Source organism: Salvelinus namaycush, chromosome 25, assembly GCF_016432855.1.
Source record: "Salvelinus namaycush isolate Seneca chromosome 25, SaNama_1.0, whole genome shotgun sequence".
Classification (NCBI taxonomy): domain Eukaryota; kingdom Metazoa; phylum Chordata; class Actinopteri; order Salmoniformes; family Salmonidae; genus Salvelinus; species Salvelinus namaycush.
Genome location: NC_052331.1, coordinates 25991715 through 26014952, shown reverse-complemented (window position 1 = coordinate 26014952; position 23238 = coordinate 25991715). Strand labels below are relative to the sequence as shown.

The window sequence follows — 23238 nt, the reverse complement described above, 5'->3', positions numbered from 1 at the left end:
AGAGCCGAGCCCTATTACATTTTAAACCAGCATTTCCCAAACTCTGTCCTGGGGACCCCAATGGCTGCACGTCTTGTTTTTCAATTAATGATCTCAAGCTTTGATTTGAATCAGTTGTGTAGTCCTAGGGGAAAAAAACTAAAAGTGCAGCCCTTTGGGTCCCCAGGATCTAGTTTGGGAAAAATGGTTTTAGTCATTTAGCAGACGCTCTTATCCAGAGTGACTTACAAGAGCAATTAGGGTTAGGTGCCTTGCTCAAGGGCACAGATTTTTCACCTAGTCGACTTGAGGCCTGGTAAAAAATGGTTTACTAGATAGGGTTGCCATTTGGGACATCATTATCACCAGTTCAACAAATCCCTATTAAACTGTTCAGTTTAGATTAACCCATCACCACTAAGCTCAGGGTCGCACTCAAATATCAAACAGAAGAAAACTGACCAAAACACCAGAACTTGTCCTTGTTTTTGGTAGCAAAATGAATACAACCCAGCTTCTCCTAGGATCTGGGGTGAGGGTTCCCTTAGGTACAGCTCTAGAATCAGCTTCCTAACCATGGGGAAAATGCAAAACTGAAACAAGATCAGTGTCTAGGGTAACTTCACTCTACCATGAACACATGGGACAATGTGAATTTGAGACAAAAAACAAGACATGCTGGTCCAAACAATGCCCTGGGTTTTATTTGTGAGAATTCAGGAGGATTCTTTCTTCTTTCATTTAGAGGGTCTCAAAGAAAAAACCTCATGGATAAATTATGCCATTGGAATGGGCATTCAGATTGTGGTACAAAAACTAACCAGTAGCCTTGCTAAGTACCGTACTCTTCACAGAAGAGAGCTTGTATTTCCAAAAGGAAGGCACCCGATACTTGTTGTTTACCTCGGCCTGGCAGCCTTCAGGAGAATTATTCTAAAAGCAAAGAAATGTATTTTTATACATTTTTCCTTGTTCTGTATAAACTGGAATGATACATGTAGTCAAACAGTTACTGCATTCTTCTCCCTTATATTTCATCAACAAGTAACAAAATAATGAAGTTTCATTAAGGAGCATACAATCATTATCAAAAACAAACGTAAGGAGAATACAAAAAAAAAAAAATTCACAAAATAATAATTGGGGAAGGCATCTTAAACACAGGTTTTCCGACAACCAGAGCTAAATCATAAAAGCAGCATTAACCCAAACAAACTAGTGCTTAGATAAGTCAGACAGCAGTGACTTCTGAGAAGAAACATCATCCCCATTTTGTTACTTGTCTCAAAAACAATTAAAAATGGAAGTTCTTAAGCAACCGATTACCCACCGACTGACAAACTGATGCCTTAAATCCACAGCCACCAACTCTGTATGAATGCATGTCACCATTTGTTTCCACATGATACAATGAACCAACAACCAGGAATCTGTGAGTGAGGACCGCCTGGTTATGTTCACAATACACAAAATACAGAGAAGTTCATAGCTACCTAAACACATCGACTACAGCACGGGAACCAATGAGGGAAGAGTTTACAAAAAAATAACAATTAAACAAAAACGAATTGAAAAAAAAATCTAAACACTGCACAATAAATAGATAACAGCAGGTTCCACACCATGCACTGACGTGACGACACACTGTTGTACAACTCCTCACACCACTTGCAGTTTGTCTTTTGAAAATGTTTAATCCCAAGTGCAAAACATCACAAATGAAAAATGTCTGTATTCAAGTAATGTTATATACAAGGGTGGTAGGGTATTACAAATATGCACTACTGTACTTACAATTGCCATATTCATAATTTACAGACGTTGATATTTCTTATTAACAGTAAAAAGAGAAAAAGACAAGCATTGCAATTAAGTCCCAACAGTTGCCATGGAGACAGTGTTGCATGCTGTGTGTGCGCATACCACTGCCCCTTCCTTGCATTCACAACTCTACGATGCATAGCACCTAAATGAGTTCCCGGCTGAGCCCTTAGTCCTGCCCGTGTTCGGAAGCTACGTGACCTCCATGGCCACTGTGTTGTCCGATATGCTGTTTAGTGCTGGCTTGTCTTGATCCTGATTTTCCCTGGATGCAGGTGGAGAGAAAATATGAACATATCAAAATCAGAGACTGTTCAACAATATCTACATTCATTATTGACTCAAATGGACCGGTAGGTAATATTCCTGAAGCAGCAGTTTAAGCTACGGTGATCTGAACACTGGTCAATTTCTCTACACTGTGTCCCAAATGAACTCTATTCCCTCTGTAGTATACTACAGCTCTATCAGAGCCCTGGTCAATAGTGCACTATGAAGGGATTAGGGTGCCATTTGTGACAGGCACACACATCCATTCCCTCACCTTGGCACCATTTCCATTGACGGGGTGTTTGTGGAGACCTTGGGCATTTGACAGTTAGCGGTGGCGGCCAGCTTTAAGGCAGATGACGACACAGCGACGTGGGCGTGGCTTAGTGTCTGGGGTATGTGGCGCTTGGTGAGGGCCCCCCCAGCGGGACCCCCGGGGGAGGACATGCTCAGACGGAGGCTGTTGTTCCCCATCAGGACCTGAGTGGCGGTGGACTTGGCAGCATTGGTGTGGGGGGTGCCGTTGTTGAAAGTGCTGGGCAAGAGGAAGGGGGAGGAGGGGGTAGTGGTGGTCAGAGGGCTAGGGGTGGAGGTGGGGGCAGCAGGCGACAGAGATGCTGTGCTAGTGAGGTGCAAGCCCTTGTAGACACCTGTTGAAAGGGAGAACAGAACACAAATCATTAAGTCTGAATGGTACTCGCTGAAGCTATACAAGCAGTATCCTCTGATCAGTTCCAACCTTTTGTTTGCTTCTGTGAAAACTCTGCCTTTAATTGGAAAAGCACTTGCACGTCAGATTACTTGTTGCAGGTGCGTGGGAATTATTTGATGATATGTTGAAAGAAAAAGACAAACTTGCACACTAACCTTACCGGATTGACATTGGTTACATACCGGCCTTATGGCATTGGTCAGTTTTCAAAGTCCAAAGTAACACCCTCAAAAGCAATGTGCGAGTTTCTCTTTCCTTTCAAGCTCTTCTTTTAATACAAACACTTTGGTGCAGTCAATGTTACCTGAAGGTGAAAGGACCCCGTTGATCCCACTGCCTGGCCCTTCCTCATCCTTAGTCTTCAAGGCCAGCAGCTGGTCTGTGGTCACCAGGGCAGTTGCAGCAAACTGGGCACTGGCAGAATCTAACATCTTGGAGACCAAAACCTGGAAGAGGGGGACAAGAACTTATTAACACAAAACTGAAGAGACTACCTGAGATGGACAGCGAGAGGAGCTATATGTAACATGCATCTCAAGAGTAGGAGTGCAGATCTAGGATCAGGTCCCTCCTAGATCAGTAATCGAATACTGAACAGCCCAGGTCAGAGAGCAGGCTAACCTGTGTGCTGTTGGCAGTGGAGGAGGCGCTGTTGGCTTGTTGCTGCTGTTGGATCTGCTCGAGCTGCTGTTTCTGCATCAAGGCCAGCTGCTCCTGATGCTGCTGGTATTGTTGGGCGGTGAAAGCTGCAGGAGAAACAGAGAGAGAGAGAGAGAAAAAAAAGAACCGGTCATACGGATCGGCCACATCAATATGGGGTGCAACCAATTTTCCGTCCAACCTTTTTGTCACTGTGCAAATTTCAGGTCTGCTGAGCACAAACTTGAACGTTGTGCAACTTCCAGCGTGCGTTTACTGTGACCCTGAACCCGCTTTAAGTTAGAGTTTCAGACAGTGGTCAAGTAGGCTACTGTGGATGATCATAATGTAAACCTACCATCAAAAAAACAAATGGGGAATGCGTCCCATAACATGGAAATAGGTGTTCTATCACTCAGCCTATAGTAGCAGCCAATGTGTGGTGTTCAATGTAGGCCTATATTCCATGAAACCATGCAGGGCTTGACATTAACCGGTTTATCCACTTGTCCTTCAGACAAGGTGGTGACTGAAAATGTGTTGTTTGATGCAAGAAACCACTTCACAAAATAAAATGCATTAGTATTCCCATACCATTATTACAAAGAAATCAGAAATGATGCTACCCTGTGCCCATTGGCCACTTAGCTTATTCAAGCTAGTCTCAAAATACAACACTGCCTGTTTAAGAACAAAAAAAAGCTCTCTACCCAACTCACTTTTCACATAGGTCTAGAAATGTACATGTTCTGTACTCTTGTAAGAAGCAATCACTGCCCCATTGCTGACTACAAATTAGCTATAACTGGGCTTTTAACTCCCTACCTAGTAAAGGATATGAACAAATGTGCCCACGTCGCTACATGCGCTTGTTTTGAAAGCAAGAGCTGCATCTACTCACGACTACTCATACTGTAAACAGTCCAGTTCAAAGTGAATGGCACAGATGCATTATGGCAATGGTCTATTTGCATATAGGCCAACTGCAGCTCTGATTGGTTACTCTACACCGATCTGTGTAGAGTACGGGCCTGAGTTATGACTGTCAATGCAATAGAATCCTACTCCGATGTGTTCTGCCTACAACAAAATATCTTCCATAGTTTTGCACAGTTCCTTTTGTTTCTGGAATGTTGCATTGAAAGCTTAGAACCAACGCAATATTAGCCACTAACATAAGGAATTGTTTTAAGATGGTCATACCAAGGATTATTTATATTTGATTTTGAATTTTAAGACCCCTTAAGGTATCAAAAGATTATTGGATGAAACATTGAATTTGGCATTACAGCTGTCAGCCAATAGAAACGCATTGAATAACATATTCCCCCCAAAATCTAAAGTTTGTTCTGACGTGTCTGTCCTATATATGAAAAAAATAAGGAAACAATATTTTTAAGTACAGTGCATTTAGAAAATAAAGTGGATAAAACATTTTAAAAAGTTTACTCAATCTACACAACCCTTTGCTATGAGACTCAATTTAGCTCAAGTGCATCCTGTTTCCATTGATCATCTTTGAGATGTTTCTACAACTTGATTGGAGTCCAACTGTGGTAAATTCAATTGATGGGACATGATTTGGAAAGGCACACACACCTGTCTATATAAGGTCCCACAGTTGACAGTGTATGTCAGAGCAAAAACCAAGCAATAAGGTCGAAGGATTTGTAGAGCTCCAAGACAGGATTGTGTCGAGGCACAGATCTGGGGAAGGGTACCAAAAACATCATGCAGCATTGAAGGTCCCCAAGAAGAGAGAGGCCTCCATTCTTAAATGGAAGAAGTTTGGAACCACCAAGACTCTTCCTAGAGCTGGTCGCCCGGCCAAACTGAACAATCAGGAGAGAAGGGCCTTGGTCAAGAACCCGATGGCCACTCTGACAGAGCTCCAGAGTTCCTCTGTGGAGATGGAAGAACCTTCCAGAAGGACAACCATGCAACAATCCCTGCAGCACTCCACCAATCAGGCCTTAATGGTAGTGTGGCCAGACAGAAGCAACTCCTCTGTAAAAGGCACATGACAGCCTCTCAGACCATGAGAAACAAGATTCTCTGGTCTGATGAAACCGAGATTGAACTCTTTGGCCTGAATGCCAAGCGTCATGTCTGGAGGAAACCTGGCACCGCTCATCACCTGGCCAATTCCATCCCTATGGTGAAGCATGGTGGTGGCAGCATCATGCTGTGGGGATGTTCTTCAGCGGCAGGGACTGGGAGACTAATCAGGATCGAGGTAAAGCTGAACGGAGCAAAGTACAGAGATCCTTGATGAAATCCAGAGCGCACAGGATGTCAGACTGAGGTGAAGGTTCACCTTCCAGCAGGACAACGACCCTAAGCACACAGCCAAGACAATGCAGGAGTGACTTCGGGACAAGTCTCTGAATGTCCTTGAGTGGCCCAGCCAGAGCCCGGACTTGAACCCAATAGAACATCTCTGGAGAGACCTGAAAATAGCTGTGCAGCGACGCTCCCCATCCAACCTGACAGAGCTTGAGAGGATCTACAGAGAAGAATGGGAGAAATTCCAAATACAGCTGTGCCAAACTTGTAGCGTCATACACAAGAAGACTTGAGGCTGTAATCACTGCCAAAAGGTACTTAAACAAAGTACTGAGTAAAGGGTCTGAATACTAATGTAAATGTGGTATCAGTTTTTTTGCTTTGTCATTATAGGTTAGTGTGTGTAGATTGAGGATTTAAAACAAATCTATTTTAGAATAAGGCTGTAACGTAACAAAATATCCCTGTATATACACTTCCATTCATTTTTCAAAATGGCACCGGGACCGTCAGACAAGTCTTGAGGCTGCTACAGACAGAAATTGGCATAAAAGGCTGTACAGACTTCAGACAAATCTTGTGGGCGTCCAAGAGCAAAAAGGAGCACACCATCGTATTCATGAGTCCTCTTTCTATAGGGGTCATAATGGTTTAGGCCAAACCGTTTGGACACCACACACCATTTTGTGAGAAGACCAATTGTCTCACGGTCTGATAAACATCACTCTATGCGGAAGGGCGATATTGGCGGATGTGGTGATTGAGACGCAGCCCATGTAATAAAATATCTCTAGCTTAAACAGATGGATTTTGATGGGGATTGTTTTATTATGTTAGATTTCCACAGGCAAGGGGGAAAACTCCAGGAAGTTCAATCTCGTGCTTCTCTGATATTTCTTCTGACTGGCAGTCCCGGGGGAGCTGCGCAGTTGGAACCAAAATGTTACCTTTTGCATATAGTGTACTACTTTTAACCAAGGCCCAGACAAACACTAACTAGGTAATAGGGTGCAGTTTGGGATGGTGCTTGTGTGGGACGTGATAGCCAGGGACTAGGGGAAGGACAGAGGGCAGAAGACAGGGCCTGGCTGTAGGTCATTCAATCAGATCTCAGCAGTGGTATTTTCTGGACATCTACCATCTCCTGGCTTTAACTCCCACTGAGGCACCCCCTCATCTCAGAGCTGAGACTGGATGGTGAGTGCATGTGCTCTGTCCTCTCAGCACTGACCCTTAGAGGAGCCATGGCCAATGGGGTTAGGATCAGGAGGCCAACCTACCTAACACAAGGAGTACCGGTACCGAGTCAATGTGCAGGGGTACGAGGTAGTGGAGGTAATATGTATAATGAACAAAAATAAACGCAACAATTAGCAATTTTACTGAGTTACAGTTCATAAGGAAATCAGTCAATTGAAAAATTCATTAGGCCCGCATCTATGGATTTCACATGACTGGGCCCACCCACTGGGGAGCCAAGCCCTTCCTCCTCACCACCCCAGACGATCCCACAAGTGAAGCCGGATGTGGAGGTCCTAGGCTGGCGTGGTTACACGTGGTCTGCGGTTGGGAGGCCGGTTGGACGTACTGCCAAATTCTCTAAAACGACGTTGAGACGGCTTATGATAGAGAAATTACCATTCAATTATCTGGTAACAGCTCTGGTGGACATTCCTGCAGTCAGCATGTCAATTGCACGCTCCCTCAACTTGAGACGTCTGTGGCATTGTATCACAAAATGATCATGCTGTTTAATCAGCTTCTTGATACCTGTCAGGTGGATGGATAATCTTGGCAAAGGAGAAATGCTCACTAACAGGGATAAACAAATTTGTCTACAATATTTGAAAGAAATAAGCTTTTTGTGCATATAGAACATTTGTGATCAACACTTTACATGCTGCATTCATATTTTTGTTCAGTATACATGTAGGTAGGGGTAAAAGTGACTAGGCAATCAGGATGGATAATAAACAGAGTAGCAGCAGCCTATGTGAAGTATGAAAGTGAGTGTGTGAGGCATCAATACACGTGTGCAAATAGTCCGGTTAGCCATTTGATCAGCTGTTCAGCAGTCTTATGGCTTGGGGGGGTGTAGAAGCTGATCAGGAGCATTTTGATCCTGAAATTGGCACTCCGGTCTAAGGCATTGCATCTCAGTGCAAGAGGCGTTACTACAGTACCTGGGTCGAATCCAGGCTGCATCACATCCGGCCGTGATTATTATTTACCGTTATTTTACCAGGTAAGTTGACTGAGAACACGTTCTCATTTGCAGCAACGACCTGGGGAATAGTTACAGGGGAGAGGAGGGGGATGAATGAGCCAATTGTAAACTGGGGATTATTAGGTGACCATGATGGTTTGAGGGCCAGATTGGGAATTTAGCCAGGACACCGGGGTTAACACCCCTACTCTTACGATAAGTGCCATGGGATCTTTAATGACCTCAGAGAGTCAGGACACCCGTTTAACGTCCCATCCGAAAGACGGCACCCTACACAGGGCAGTGTCCCCAATCACTGCCCTGGGGCATTGGGATATTTTTTAGACCAGAGGAAAGAGTGCCTCCTACTGGCCCTCCAACACCACTTCCAGCAGCATCTGGTCTCCCATCCAGGGACTGACCAGGACCAACCCTGCTTAGCTTCAGAAGCAAGCCAGTAGTGGTATGCAGGGTGGTATGCTGCTGGCTAAAGGCAATTGCGAGTCCCATAGGGTGGCGCACAATTGGCCGAGCATCGTCCGGGTTCGTCATTGTAAATAAGAATTTGTTTTTAACTGACTTGCCTAGTTAGATAAAAAAATAAATACCGCTTGCAATGCAGTAGCAGAGAGAGCAGTCTATGACTTGGGTGGCTGGAGTATGGCAATTTTTATAGGCTTCTTCTGACACCGCCTGGAAGAGGTCCTGGATCACACATGTTTTATTGACTGGGAAAGGCCATGCCACATGAATGCCCAACATCACAGCCATTCAAATGTCAGTCATGAAGAAAGGAAATTGATCATTCATTATAACCTTGTCCCTACCACGAAAGGAACAAGAGACAATCTATTACTGTGGTCAACTAAGGGTGTGTCCCAAATGTCCCCCTATATAGTGGACTACTTTTGACCAGACCCTATGGGTCCTAGTGCACTATATAGAGAATAGGTTGCCATTCGGGAAGTAGACCATCAGCAGCAAAAAAGCAGGGGTGGCAGGGAAAGAATCAATCCAACACAATGACTTCAATAATTTCATGCTTCTAGACTTTCCCAATTGCCTTTCTAAAACACCTACCAAAGTCAGGGTCGCTCCTTTTTTTATATAGCTAGTTAAAAAAAAAACATGATTCAGTGACTTGAGCTAGTACTGTGTGTAGACGTGGACTGTGTGTGTGTGTGTGTAGACGTGGACTGTGTGTGTAGACGTGGACTGTGTGTGTGTGTGTGTGTGTGTAGACGTGGACTGTGTGTGTGTGTGTGTGTGTAGACGTGGACTGTGTGTGTGTGTGTGTGTGTGTAGACGTGGACTGTGTGTGTGTGTGTGTGTGTAGACGTGGACTGTGTGTGTGTGTGTGTGTGTAGACGTGGACTGTGTGTGTGTTGTGTGTAGACGTGGACTGTGTGTGTGTGTGTAGACGTGGACTGTGTGTGTGTGTGTGTAGACGTGGACTGTGTGTGTGTGTGTGTAGACGTGGACTGTGTGTGTGTGTGTGTAGACGTGGACTGTGTGTGTGTGTGTGTAGACGTGGACTGTGTGTGTGTGTGTGTAGACGTGGACTGTGTGTGTGTGTGTAGACGTGGACTGTGTGTGTGTGTGTGTAGACGTGGACTGTGTGTGTGTGTGTGTGTGTGTGTGTGTGTAGACGTGGACTGTGTGTGTGTGTGTAGACGTGGACTGTGTGTGTGTGTGTGTGTGTGTAGACGTGGACTGTGTGTGTGTGTGTGTGTAGACGTGGACTGTGTGTGTGTGTGTAGACGTGGACTGTGTGTGTGTGTGTGTAGACGTGGACTGTGTGTGTGTGTGTGTAGACGTGGACTGTGTGTGTGTGTGTGTGTAGACGTGGACTGTGTGTGTGTGTGTGTGTGTAGACGTGGACTGTGTGTGTGTGTGTGTGTGTAGACGTGGACTGTGTGTGTGTGTGTGTGTGTGTAGACGTGGACTGTGTGTGTGTGTGTGTGTAGACGTGGACTGTGTGTGTGTGTGTAGACGTGGACTGTGTGTGTGTGTGTGTGTGTGTAGACGTGGACTGTGTGTGTGTGTGTGTAGACGTGGACTGTGTGTGTGTGTGTAGACGTGGACTGTGTGTGTGTGTGTGTGTGTGTAGACGTGGACTGTGTGTGTGTGTGTGTGTGTGTGTGACGTGGACTGTGTGTGTGTGTGTGTGTGTGTAGACGTGGACTGTGTGTGTGTGTGTAGACGTGGACTGTGTGTGTGTGTGTGTGTGTGTGTGTGTGTGTAGACGTGGACTGTGTGTGTGTGTGTAGACGTGGACTGTGTGTGTGTGTGTGTGTAGACGTGGACTGTGTGTGTGTGTAGACGTGGACTGTGTGTGTGTGTGTGTGTGTGTAGACGTGGACTGTGTGTGTGTGTGTGTGTAGACGTGGACTGTGTGTGTGTGTGTAGACGTGGACTGTGTGTGTGTGTGTGTAGACGTGGACTGTGTGTGTGTGTGTGTGTGTGTGTGTGACGTGGACTGTGTGTGTGTGTGTGTGTGTGACGTGGACTGTGTGTGTGTGTGTGTGTGTGTGTGTAGACGTGGACTGTGTGTGTGTGTGTGTGTGTGTAGACGTGGACTGTGTGTGTGTGTGTGTGTGTGTGTAGACGTGGACTGTGTGTGTGTGTGTAGACGTGGACTGTGTGTGTGTGTGTAGACGTGGACTGTGTGTGTGTGTGTGTGTGTGTAGACGTGGACTGTGTGTGTGTGTGTGTGTGTAGACGTGGACTGTGTGTGTGTGTGTGTGTGTAGACGTGGACTGTGTGTGTGTGTGTGTGTCTAGACGTGGACTGTGTGTGTGTGTGTGTGTGTGTGTGTGTGTGTAGACGTGGACTGTGTGTGTGTGTGTGTGTGTGTAGACGTGGACTGTGTGTGTGTGTGTAGACGTGGACTGTGTGTGTGTGTGTGTGTCTAGACGTGGACTGTGTGTGTGTGTGTGTGTGTCTAGACGTGGACTGTGTGTGTGTGTGTGTGTGTCTAGACGTGGACTGTGTGTGTGTGTGTAGACGTGGACTGTGTGTGTGTGTGTGTGTGTGTGTGTGTGTGTAGACGTGGACTGTGTGTGTGTGTGTGTGTGTGTGTGTGTGTGTGTGTAGACGTGGACTGTGTGTGTGTGTGTGTGTAGATGTGGACTGTGTGTGTGTGTGTGTAGACGTGGACTGTGTGTGTGTGTGTGTGTGTGTGTAGACGTGGACTGTGTGTGTGTGTGTGTGTGTGTGTGTAGACGTGGACTGTGTGTGTGTGTGTGTGTGTAGACGTGGACTGTGTGTGTGTGTGTGTGTGTGTAGGTGTGTGTAGACGTGGACTGTGTGTGTGTGTGTGTGTGTAGACGTGGACTGTGTGTGTGTGTGTGTGTGTGTGTGTGTGTAGACGTGGACTGTGTGTGTGTGTGTGTGTGTGTGTGTAGACGTGGACTGTGTGTGTGTGTGTGTGTGTGTGTGTAGACGTGGATTGTGTGTGTGTGTGTGTGTAGACGTGGACTGTGTGTGTGTGTGTGTGTGTGTGTGTGTGTGTGTAGACGTGGACTGTGTGTGTGTGTGTGTGTGTGTGTGTAGACGTGGACTGTGTGTGTGTGTGTGTGTAGACGTGGACTGTGTGTGTGTGTGTGTGTGTGTGTGTGTGTAGACGTGGACTGTGTGTGTGTGTGTGTAGACGTGGACTGTGTGTGTGTGTGTGTGTGTAGACGTGGACTGTGTGTGTGTGTGTGTGTGTAGACGTGGACTGTGTGTGTGTGTGTGTGTGTGTGTGTGTGTGTGTGTGTAGACGTGGACTGTGTGTGTGTGTAGACGTGGACTGTGTGTGTGTGTGTGTGTAGACGTGGACTGTGTGTGTGTGTGTGTGTGTGTAGACGTGGACTGTGTGTGTGTGTGTGTGTGTGTGTGTAGACGTGGACTGTGTGTGTGTGTGTGTGTGTAGACGTGGACTGTGTGTGTGTGTGTGTGTGTAGACGTGGACTGTGTGTGTGTGTGTGTGTGTAGACGTGGACTGTGTGTGTGTGTGTGTGTGTAGACGTGGACTGTGTGTGTGTGTGTGTGTGTGTAGACGTGGACTGTGTGTGTGTGTTGTGTGTGTGTAGACGTGGACTGTGTGTGTGTGTAGACGTGGACTGTGTGTGTGTGTGTGTGTGTAGACGTGGACTGTGTGTGTGTGTGTGTGTGTGTGTGTGTAGACGTGGACTGTGTGTGTGTGTGTGTGTGTGTAGACGTGGACTGTGTGTGTGTGTGTGTGTGTGTGTGTAGACTTGGACTGTGTGTGTGTGTGTAGACGTGGACTGTGTGTGTGTGTGTGTGTGTGTGTGTGTGTAGACGTGGACTGTGTGTGTGTGTGTATAGACGTGGACTGTGTGTGTGTGTGTGTGTGTGTGTGTGTGTAGACGTGGACTGTGTGTGTGTGTGTAGACGTGGACTGTGTGTGTGTGTGTGTGTGTGTGTAGACGTGGACTGTGTGTGTGTGTGTGTGTGTGTGTGTAGACGTGGACTGTGTGTGTGTGTGTGTGTGTGTGTAGACGTGGACTGTGTGTGTGTGTGTGTGTGTGTGTGTAGACGTGGACTGTGTGTGTGTGTGTGTGTGTGTGTAGACGTGGACTGTGTGTGTGTGTGTGTGTGTGTGTGTGTAGACGTGGACTGTGTGTGTGTGTGTGTGTGTGTGTAGACGTGGACTGTGTGTGTGTGTGTGTGTGTGTGTGTGTGTGTGTGTGTGTGTGTGTGTGTAGACGTGGACTGTGTGTGTGTGTGTGTGTGTGTGTAGACGTGGACTGTGTGTGTGTGTGTGTGTGTAGACGTGGACTGTGTGTGTGTGTGTGTGTGTGTGTGTGTAGACGTGGACTGTGTGTGTGTGTGTGTGTGTGTGTGTGTGTAGACGTGGACTGTGTGTGTGTGTGTGTGTGTGTGTGTGTGTGTAGACGTGGACTGTGTGTGTGTGTGTGTGTGTGTGTGTGTGTGTAGACGTGGACTGTGTGTGTGTGTGTGTGTGTGTAGACGTGGACTGTGTGTGTGTGTGTGTGTGTAGACGTGGACTGTGTGTGTGTGTGTGTGTGTGTGTAGACGTGGACTGTGTGTGTGTGTGTGTGTGTAGACGTGGACTGTGTGTGTGTGTGTGTGTGTGTGTGTGTGTGTGTGTAGACGTGGACTGTGTGTGTGTGTGTGTGTGTGTGTGTGTGTAGACGTGGACTGTGTGTGTGTGTGTGTAGACGTGGACTGTGTGTGTGTGTGTGTGTGTGTGTGTGTGTGTGTGTGTGTGTGTAGACGTGGACTGTGTGTGTGTGTGTGTGTAGACGTGGACTGTGTGTGTGTGTGTGTGTGTGTGTAGACGTGGACTGTGTGTGTGTGTGTGTGTGTGTAGACGTGGACTGTGTGTGTGTGTGTTGTGTGTGTAGACGTGGACTGTGTGTGTGTGTGTGTGTGTGTGTGTGTAGACGTGGACTGTGTGTGTGTGTGTGTGTGTGTGTGTGTAGACGTGGACTGTGTGTGTGTGTGTGTGTTGTGTGTGTAGACGTGGACTGTGTGTGTGTGTGTGTGTGTGTGTGTAGACGTGGACTGTGTGTGTGTGTGTGTGTGTGTGTAGACGTGGACTGTGTGTGTGTGTGTGTGTGTGTAGACGTGGACTGTGTGTGTGTGTGTGTGTGTGTGTAGACGTGGACTGTGTGTGTGTGTGTGTGTGTGTGTGTAGACGTGGACTGTGTGTGTGTGTGTGTGTGTGTGTGTGTAGACGTGGACTGTGTGTGTGTGTGTGTGTGTAGACGTGGACTGTGTGTGTGTGTGTGTGTAGACGTGGACTGTGTGTGTGTGTGTGTGTGTGTGTAGACGTGGACTGTGTGTGTGTGTGTGTGTAGACGTGGACTGTGTGTGTGTGTGTGTGTGTAGACGTGGACTGTGTGTGTGTGTGTGTGTAGACGTGGACTGTGTGTGTGTGTGTGTGTGTGTGTAGACGTGGACTGTGTGTGTGTGTGTGTGTAGACGTGGACTGTGTGTGTGTGTGTGTGTGTGTATAGACGTGGACTGTGTGTGTGTGTGTGTGTAGACGTGGACTGTGTGTGTGTGTGTGTGTAGACGTGGACTGTGTGTGTGTGTGTGTGTGTAGACGTGGACTGTGTGTGTGTGTGTGTGTGTAGACGTGGACTGTGTGTGTGTGTGTGTGTGTGTAGACGTGGACTGAGTGTGTGTGTGTGTGTGTGTGTGTGTAGACGTGGACTGTGTGTGTGTGTGTGTGTGTGTAGACGTGGACTGTGTGTGTGTGTGTGTGTGTGTGTAGACGTGGACTGTGTGTGTGTGTGTGTGTGTGTGTAGACGTGGACTGTGTGTGTGTGTGTGTGTGTGTGTGTGTGTAGACGTGGACTGTGTGTGTGTGTGTGTGTGTGTGTAGACGTGGACTGTGTGTGTGTGTAGACGTGGACTGTGTGTGTGTGTGTGTAGACGTGGACTGTGTGTGTGTGTGTGTAGACGTGGACTGTGTGTGTGTGTGTGTGTGTGTAGACGTGGACTGTGTGTGTGTGTGTGTGTAGACGTGGACTGTGTGTGTGTGTGTGTGTGTGTGTGTGTGTGTGTGTGTAGACGTGGACTGTGTGTGTGTGTGTGTGTGTGTGTGTGTGTGTGTGTGTGTGTGTGTGTATATAGACGTGGACTGTGTGTGTATATAGACGTGGACTGTGTGTGTGCGCGCGTGTGTAGACGTGCCTGTGTGTGTGTGCGTGTGTAGACGTGCCTGTGTGTGTGTGCGTGTGTATATAGACGTGGACTGTGTGTGTGTGTGTATATAGACGTGGACTGTGTGTGTGTGTGTGTGTATATAGACGTGGACTGTGTGTGTGTGTGTGTGTATATAGACGTGGACTGTGTGTGTGTGTGTGTATAGACGTGGACTGTGTGTGTGTGTGTGTGTGTGTGTGTGTGTGTATATAGACGTGGACTGTGTGTGTGTGTGTGTGTGTGTGTGTGTGTATATAGACGTGGACTGTGTGTGTGTGTGTGTGTGTGTGTGTGTGTGTGTGTGTGTGTGTATAGACGTGGACTGTGTGTGTGTGCGCGTGTGTATATAGACGTGGACTGTGTGTGTGTATATAGACGTGGACTGTGTGTGTGTATATAGACGTGTGTGTGGTGTGTGGTGTGTGGTGTGTGGTGTGTGGTGTGTGGTGTGTGGTGTGTGGTGTGTGGTGTGTGCGCACGCTGTCGGACATGCCACATGTCAGATAACAGGTGTTTTGTCAGCTCTACCTCTTGAAGACAGTTTGAATTATGAGGTGATCAAAGCTACTGTTTTTCACGCCTATGAGCTTGTGCCTGAGGCATACCGACAGAGATTTAGGTCTCATAGAAAGTCATCTAGTAAGACTTATGTGGAATTTGCTAGAGACAAGGGAAATCTGTTTGATAAATGGCATGCTGCTAGCAAGGTAACTGATTTCAACTCTCTCCGTGAGTTAATCTTGTTGGAAGAGTTTAAAAATTGCTTACCCGAACGCATTGTAGTTTACCTAAACGAACAGAAAATATCTCCCCTGTCAGAAGCGTCTGTGTTGGCAGACGCTGTTTGTGTTGACGCACAAGAGCGTGTTTTCGGCTCATACTGAGAGTAGAGCCACTGAATTGCCTACTTTTAGTACTAGTCGGCCAGCAGTACATCAAGCACGCCAGAAAAATGAGCGTCCCTGTTTCTATTGCCATAAGGTGGAACATATGATTAACGATTGCTTCCTGCTAAAACGCAAACAAGGGATGCCTCTTCGTGCCAAGCCGCCAACAGGTGTTGGTCTAACTCGTACGGTTGTGAGGTCTGAAACTAAACAGGTGCCTCAGGATAACTGTAGTTTGAAAGTGTCAGTCCCCGACCGCAGTTATGAACCGTTCATTTGAGGGGTTGGTGTCCCTAGCGAATGACGAAGCGTCTCAGCGTCCGGTTAAAATCCTTAGATACTGGTGCGGCGCAGTCGTTTATATTGTCTGATGTGTTGCCCTTATCCGACGATACATACTGTGGTTCCAGTGTGTTAGTTCAGGGTATTGAAATGGGTTTTGTCCCAGTGCCATTGCACTTTGTGAAAGTACACTGAGTTAATCAGTGGAATATTCAGAGTGGGGGTACATCCTGTTGCCAGTAAAAGGTGTGACCTTTATAATGGGTAACGATATTGCCCATTATGTGTGTGTGTGTGTATAGACGTGGACTGTGTGTGTGTGTGTGTGTGTATAGACGTGGACTGTGTGTGTGTGTGTGTGTGTGTGTGTGTGTGTATAGACGTGGACTGTGTGTGTGTGTGTGTGTGTGTGTGTGTGTGTGTGTGTGTGTATAGACATGGACTGTGTGTGTGTGTGTGTGTGTGTGTGTGTATAGACGTGGACTGTGTGTGTGTGTGTGTGTGTGTGTGTATAGACGTGGACTGTGTGCTTGTCTATGGAATGGTGTGTGTATATAGTCGTGGACTGTGTGCTCGTCTATGGAACGGCGTGCGTGCGCATGCAGATAAACCTATAACCTCAGGCCCTACTCACCAGCTGTGGGGGCCGTGGGGCCAGCTCCTCTCAGGGTGCCAGTGGTGCCAGACAGGGTAGAGGTGATGCGACTCTGGCCCCTGCCCAGCCTCCTGAACAAAGGATCTGTGACTGTGTTGTCCTCGTCGTGTAGTGATAGTGTCCGGGGCCTAAAGTGCCTCCATCGGCTCGACTTAATGTTCAACAGTATCCGACTGAGGTCCGCAGAAGAGGAAGAATAAGAAGAGGTTCTGTCCGAGGTATTTGTTTGTGAGGTACTAGCAAACTTGTCTGTGACTGGAGAGTGGGCAGGCAGGTCAAGCATTTCCGAGTCCAGCCCATGAAATACATTGTCAAAGTCTGTGTGCGCCCTGTCCAGCAAAACCCTGAGGGAGAGAGAACAGGGTTAAGTCCTTCTGTTAGCAAGGCATTCATGCCATTGGTCCCAGAAAACTATTAAATTGATCTCAACAGATCAACAGATCTTAATATGAATTGGAGAGTGGTTATATTTGTCCTGCCCCCATCACTCAGCTGTTTACCAAAACAGTGGCGGGGGCAACACTCCGTTTGAATCCCAGATTGCCCCTTGTAACCTACCTGCCCCCCCGTCCCAGGCGGCGTCGTGCCATGCCAAGGCAGCGTGGTGGCACGGTGAGGGTGGTGAGGCAGTAGCGGTAACGAGGGTCTCCCAGACCTCCCTCTGACGGACTGACCCACGGCCAGCTGCCGCCGTGGTCCAACCGAGACTAGTGAGACAGACACAGGAGGAGCCATTAGACAAGTTTTAGACATGGTCTCTAGCTCAGTAGAGCATGGCGCTTATAACGCCAAGATAGTGGGCTCGATTCCCGGGACCACCCACACGTAAAAACATGATGCACTCATGACTAACAAGTCTTGGATAAAAGCATCTGCTAAATGTCATATATTATTTATAATGCAAGTTACAATACATGGCCATGACAGAATGCCACAGGGACAATATGATTACGTGTGTGTTCAATTTCCTGCATTTTGTTTTGAATTAAACACATATACACACAAAAGTATGTGGACACCCCTACAAATCAGTTGACTCGATTTGTCAACACCCGTTGTTGACAGTTGAATAAAATCAAGCAGACAGCCATGTAACCTCCATATACAAATATTGCCAGTAGAATGGCCTAACTGAAGAGCTCAGTGACTTAACGTTGCTCCGTCATAGGATGCCACCTTTCCAACAAGTCAGTTCATCAAATGTCTGCCCTGCTAGAGCTGTCCCGGTCAACTGTAAGTGCTGTTATTGTGAAGTGGAAACGTCTAGGAGAAACAACGGCTCAGCCGCGAAGTGGTATGCCACATAAGGAATAATGGTCTGGGGCTGTTTATGGTTCGGGCTAGGCCACTTAGTTCTAGTGAAGGGAAATCTTAACGCTACAGCATACAATGACATTCTAGATGATTCTGTGCTTCCAACTTGGGGAAGGACGTTTCCTGTTTCAGAATGACAATGCCCCCGTGCACAAAGTGAGGTCCATACAGAAATGGTTTGCCGAGATCGGTGTGGAAGAACTTGACTGGACTGCACAGAGCCCTGACCTCAACCCCATCGAACACCTTTGTGATGAATTGGAATGCTGACTGCGAGCCAGGCCTATTGCCCATCAGTAGTGTCCGACCTCAGTAATGCTCTTATGACTGAATGGAAACAAGTCCCTGCAGCAATGTTCCAACTAGTGATGCACCGATATGACATTTTTGGCCGATAGCGATATCCGATATTTTTCACGCCAAAAACAATTATACCGATAACAGATATTTAAAATGTTTGCGGCCTTTTAAGCATTCTAGTACAGTTAAATAGTTACACACACACACACAGCGGACTAAGGAACTGCATCTCAGTGTAAAAGGCTTGACAGACACTGGTTCGAATCCAGGCTGTGATTGGGAGTCCCATACGGCAGCGCACAATTGGCCCAGCATCGTCCAGGCCGTCATTGTAAATAAGAATTTGTTCTTAACTGACTTGCCTAGTTAAATAAAGGTTACACACACCAAAAAGTTATTTTGTTGGCATTTACACATGCCCCCATTACCAGTAAAACATAATCAATATACGTATTACTTTCACTTACTTGCTGTGCTGTTTCGTTCAGTCGTTTCATTCTCAACCAGGATTTCTATGGAATGCCGATTGCTCGTCAAAAAAGATACAGTAGCACTGCCAAAGCTGTACAAAAAAAGTCTGCAAACACCAGCCACGAACGATGTGTTTACAATACCGCGTTGAGCACCGGTGTGCACCGGTGCTCGACCAGTCTGCGAAAGCCAACATCACCCACGACAGAGAACGGTTGATTGTCAAGGGCAATGAACTTCATTATCTTGGCTTTACTGGATTTCGTCTGAGTTGTCTTGCTAATATGTTCTTACTCTTTCAAATGACTGCTCAACCCACACAGCAGACATTGTGTGGGCTAGGTTAGGAATGCTGTGTTGCACGTGTAGTGCAAACTTTTACGTGGCGTTATTACGTCATGTACCTACGTTATATAGGTATGCACGGTAGCTTTGACATCGGTTTTTAACATCCGCGTTAAACTAGACACCAGAACGATGTTGGCATTTTTAGCTAATATCGCCCGATTCTGATTTGTTCACCGATATATCGTGCATCCCTAGTTCCAACATCTAGTGTAAAGCCTTCCCAGAAGAGTGGAGGCTGTTACAGCAGTAAAGGGGGGGGGACCAACTCCATATTAATGCCCATGATTTTGGAATGAGATGTTCAACGAGCTTTTTGTCATATAGTGTATAATGTACAGATATTGGGTACAAAATTAATTGTGTAAATGTACAATAAAGTTATCAGATGGAGTCATTTATACTCACAGCATAATATTGACAGCCTACTTTCCTTCGGAATGAAAAGGAACCATCTGGGTCATTCTCCTCCTCAGCTTCTGAGGAGCCTGAGTGCATCTAGAGAGAGGGAGAGCAGTCACAGGTCACCAAAATGACATTATGACCAAATAAAGAAGTTTCCCCCACAGATGTCCAAGGCCCAATCCCACCCTAAGCACTTGATGACAATAATATGGTCATAGCTCCATCTTGCCCTCTGATAGGCTAGGTGGAAGTCTCACCATATTGCTTATACTAATCAAATCCTCTCAGATCTCCAAGTGCATAGGACGTTGGGTTTGTGTCCCAAATGGACCCCTAGACCCATGTCTAACCGCTCTGCCTACCTGGGAGTGCAGCTCATCATCTGAGCTGGGGAAGTCATACTGGTGGACGTCCTTAGCGTTGAACACAGAGGGGCCAGAGTAGTGAGGGGCAGCAGCTGACAGGGGTAAGACTTTAGGCTTCCTCTCATACTTCCTCTTCTGCCTGACAACCTCAGTCTTCTCCGGCTAGAAGGGAAGGACAGACATTTCAATCCGTCACTCACTTGCTAGCAATTTTTTTTGGGGGGGAAGCAGGAAAAAACCTTTGAGTCATTGGCCCGTACTCATAAAGTATCTCTGAGTAGAGATGCTGATCTAGGATCAGGTCACTTTCTCCATTGTGATCCAAAAGGCAAAACTGACCCTAGATCAGCAGCACTCCTATTACGAGACACTATGTGAATACGGGCCAATGAGAGATCAACCTCTTTTTTCTCTCTCTAACTCACACACACACACACCTTGGACTTGTACTCCTTGAGGTCCATGTGGTCCTGATGTCTGTACTGGTTGCTGTTGGTCAGCGGCGCCAGGGGAATAATATGGGCAGGCTTGGCCAGAGCTCGCTGAGCCAGCACTTCAGCCATGATTTCACCACCGAAGTCTGACATAACGTTCCTGGAAGGGCAACGGTCAAAGTCAAGTTATAATCAACCATTTGAATAACTCAACTGGATCTCAATCAAATCACCAGACAATCAAAACACTGTTTTGCAACAGAAGACCAAATCTAGTCTCTTAAACAGATCCCAACCATTCCACTACAGTAGTAACAGAGATCCTATAGGCCTAATTAATGGTTGACAAGCTGGCTAGATAGCTAGCAAACATATATACCCAAGCAGATATCGACAAATGCATTGTTGTATACAATATTTTTCCACATTTATTCAGTTTCCAGAATAAAAGTTGTCCAGACTAAGATGACTGTCATCCTAGCAACATGACTTAAACTACATTACATCTATGAGTAGTACCCACCTCTTCTCTACGATCTCCAGGGTGAGGTGCAGCAGCTCTCTCTTGCTCTTCTCCCTCCTCTTGATCATCTCCAGGATGGTGACGGCACGGCTCAGGTCCCGCCGCAGTTTCAGCATCTTCTCATACCCAGCCTCCTCGTTCTTACGGTTCTGAAGGGGCAATTTCACCATTAATTGACTAATCTGCTGTCAATAACCTAGGGTAAGCCTATAATTAGTTGAAATGCGTAGTGGTACACACACACTTGTGGTCAGTTTCCAGCCTAGTCCTAAACTAAAAACTATGCTCAACAGGAATTTCTATTGACCAGGACTAGGCTTTATCTGTGTACGGAAATCGTGTCAACTACCCCTTATAATATTGTCAGAGACCTGGCCGTGCGGTGCCAGGATAACAACCTCTCCCTCAATGTGATCAAGACAAAGGAGATGATTGTGGACTACAGGAAAAGGAGGACCGAGCACGCCCCCATTCTCGTCGACGGGGCTGTAGTGGAGCAGGTTGAGAGCTTCAAGATCCTTGGTGTCCACATCACCAACAAACTATCATGGTCCAAACACACCAAGACATTCGTGAAGAGAGCACGACAAAACCTATTCCCCCTCAGGAGACTGAAAAGATTTGGTATGGGTCATCAGATCGTCAAAGGGTCCTACAGCTGCACCATCGAGAGCATCCTGTCTGGTTGCATCACTGCCTGGTATGGCAACTGCTCGGCCTCTGACCGCAAGGCACTACAGAGGGTAGTGTGCGAACGGCCCAGTAAATCACTGGGGCCAAGCTTTCTGCCATCCAGGACCACTATACCAGGCGGTGTCAGAGGAAGGCCATAAATTGTCAGACTCCAGCCACCCTAGTCATAGACTGTTCTCTCTGCTACCGCACGGCAAGCGGTAACGGAGCAGCAATTCTAGGTCCAAGAGGCTTCTACCCCCAAGCCATAAGACTCCTGAACATTTCATCAAATGGCTACCCAGACTATTTGCATTGCTGCCCCCCCCTCTCTCTTACAGTGCTGCTACTCTGTTATTATCTATGCATAGTCACTTTAATAACTCTACCTACACATGTACATATTACCTCGACTAACCACTGCCACCACACATTGACTCTGTACCGGTACCCCCTGTATATAGCCTCGCTATTGTTATTTTACTGCTGCTCTTTAATTATTTGATATCTATATTATAATATATTTTTTTAACTGCATTGTTGGTTAGGGCTTGTAAGTAAACATTTCACAGTAAGGTCTACACCTGTTGTATTTGGCGCATGTGACAAATAAAATGTTATTTGCCCTGGTCTAGAGGTGGGATCCTACCTTTCTGGTCTGCATCTTCTCTGTCCTCCTGCGAAAGGCCACGTAGGGGTCTGAGGTGCTGGAGCCGTCCCTCTTCTCCTGCTTCACAGTGGGGTGCAGCGTGCTGTGCTTGCCGTTTTTCCTCTTCCTGGTCCAATAGTCAAACACTTCCTTGATCAGCTCGTCATCCTCCTTCAACAGCAGCTTGGCCTCCTGCAGGCTCACCGCCTGATCGGGGGAAGAGGTGAGGGAGGAGCAGGGGGTCACATTTGGTAGGCAGCAGGGTCTCTGGTCTGATCCCCTGATTGTAGAGTAACAATTTCTGGTTTCTGTAGCATGACACAGCTTGGTGTGCAAGACAGTACACCCCCCGGACAGGATGCTAGTCTGATGCTATGACTGCCCATTGTAGGCTACTCCCTTTTCTCTCATCAAATGGCACCCGTTTCCCTGTGTAGTGCACTATTTTTGACCAAGGCACTTAGGGCTCCCGTCAAAAGTAGTACACTATATGTAGGGAATAGCGTGCCATTTGGGATGCAGATTCCAAGACTTACCTGCTGCCCACTGCCTTTCTCCAGACGGTCGACCATCTCCTCAAACTGCAGGAAGGTGATCTCCATCTTCTTCTTTAGCTTGTTCACAAACACCTCGTCTTCTGTGTCCAGGTCATAGTCCGGCTGCTCCGTGTCCAGGGTGAAAGCTACAGGTGAGAGAGGGAGAGGTGAGAACTTCAGACATGAGAATGGAGTAGAGCTGGGATGACGAATCTAAAGTTAGACAGACCATACCGATCATTTTCACAGGTACTTTGCTGATATTGTTCATGACGATACATAGTCTATACTAGAGAAATGTGAAGTTTGAAATTAAATATGTTTGCTAATATGGTTGATTGATTGTTAATGAAACAATTGATGTCTACAGCAACCTAGTAAATTTACACTCTGGTTCTATTTTCAACAATTTGGCATGCGGCTCACACTGGAGAACTCATAAGATCTGCCCACGCCTGCAAAAGCTAAGCGTCCATGACGCCCCAGTGTAGCTCTCCTGTTACCACTGAGCACACATGCTAACGTAGTAGCATCACAGTAGCCTGGTGCTTAAGCCAATGCAATTCCATTCCAACAGTTCAAAAGAGCTGGATGCTCCCCTTTCCTATTACGGGATACGGGAGACCTTCTAGTCCATCTTCCCAGTTTGACATAATTCTGACTTATGTTTCAAGCTACTAGTATTTCAATTCTGACTAAAGCAATGGTTGTATTGATTGGGGTAAAGTAATTCATTTACATTTGGTCGGTTCAGCAAATCGAGCCAGAGAAACTTCATGGCAGCATCTTGGCAACTGCATTTA

At 46.8% G+C, this 23238-nt stretch overlaps 1 protein-coding gene across 2 annotated transcripts in view; it reads right to left on the bottom strand.

Moving 5' to 3' along the window:
• Positions 1–658: 658 nt before the first annotated feature.
• Positions 659–23238, bottom strand: part of LOC120020402 (enhancer of polycomb homolog 1-like) — a 51878-nt gene continuing 29298 nt past the window's right edge. For both annotated transcript variants that reach the window (XM_038964032.1, XM_038964031.1), the window contains 12 exons: positions 22436–22581; positions 21900–22106; positions 20579–20727; positions 20059–20215; positions 19619–19783; positions 19260–19349; positions 16980–17128; positions 16401–16765; positions 3404–3528; positions 3087–3228; positions 2345–2720; positions 659–2065 (listed from right to left, as the gene is read on the bottom strand). In XM_038964032.1, coding sequence (XP_038819960.1) covers positions 1993–2065; positions 2345–2720; positions 3087–3228; positions 3404–3528; positions 16401–16765; positions 16980–17128; positions 19260–19349; positions 19619–19783; positions 20059–20215; positions 20579–20727; positions 21900–22106; positions 22436–22581 — 2144 coding nt within the window. In that variant the 3' untranslated portion in view covers positions 659–1992. The remainder of the gene's footprint in view (positions 2066–2344; positions 2721–3086; positions 3229–3403; positions 3529–16400; positions 16766–16979; positions 17129–19259; positions 19350–19618; positions 19784–20058; positions 20216–20578; positions 20728–21899; positions 22107–22435; positions 22582–23238) is intronic.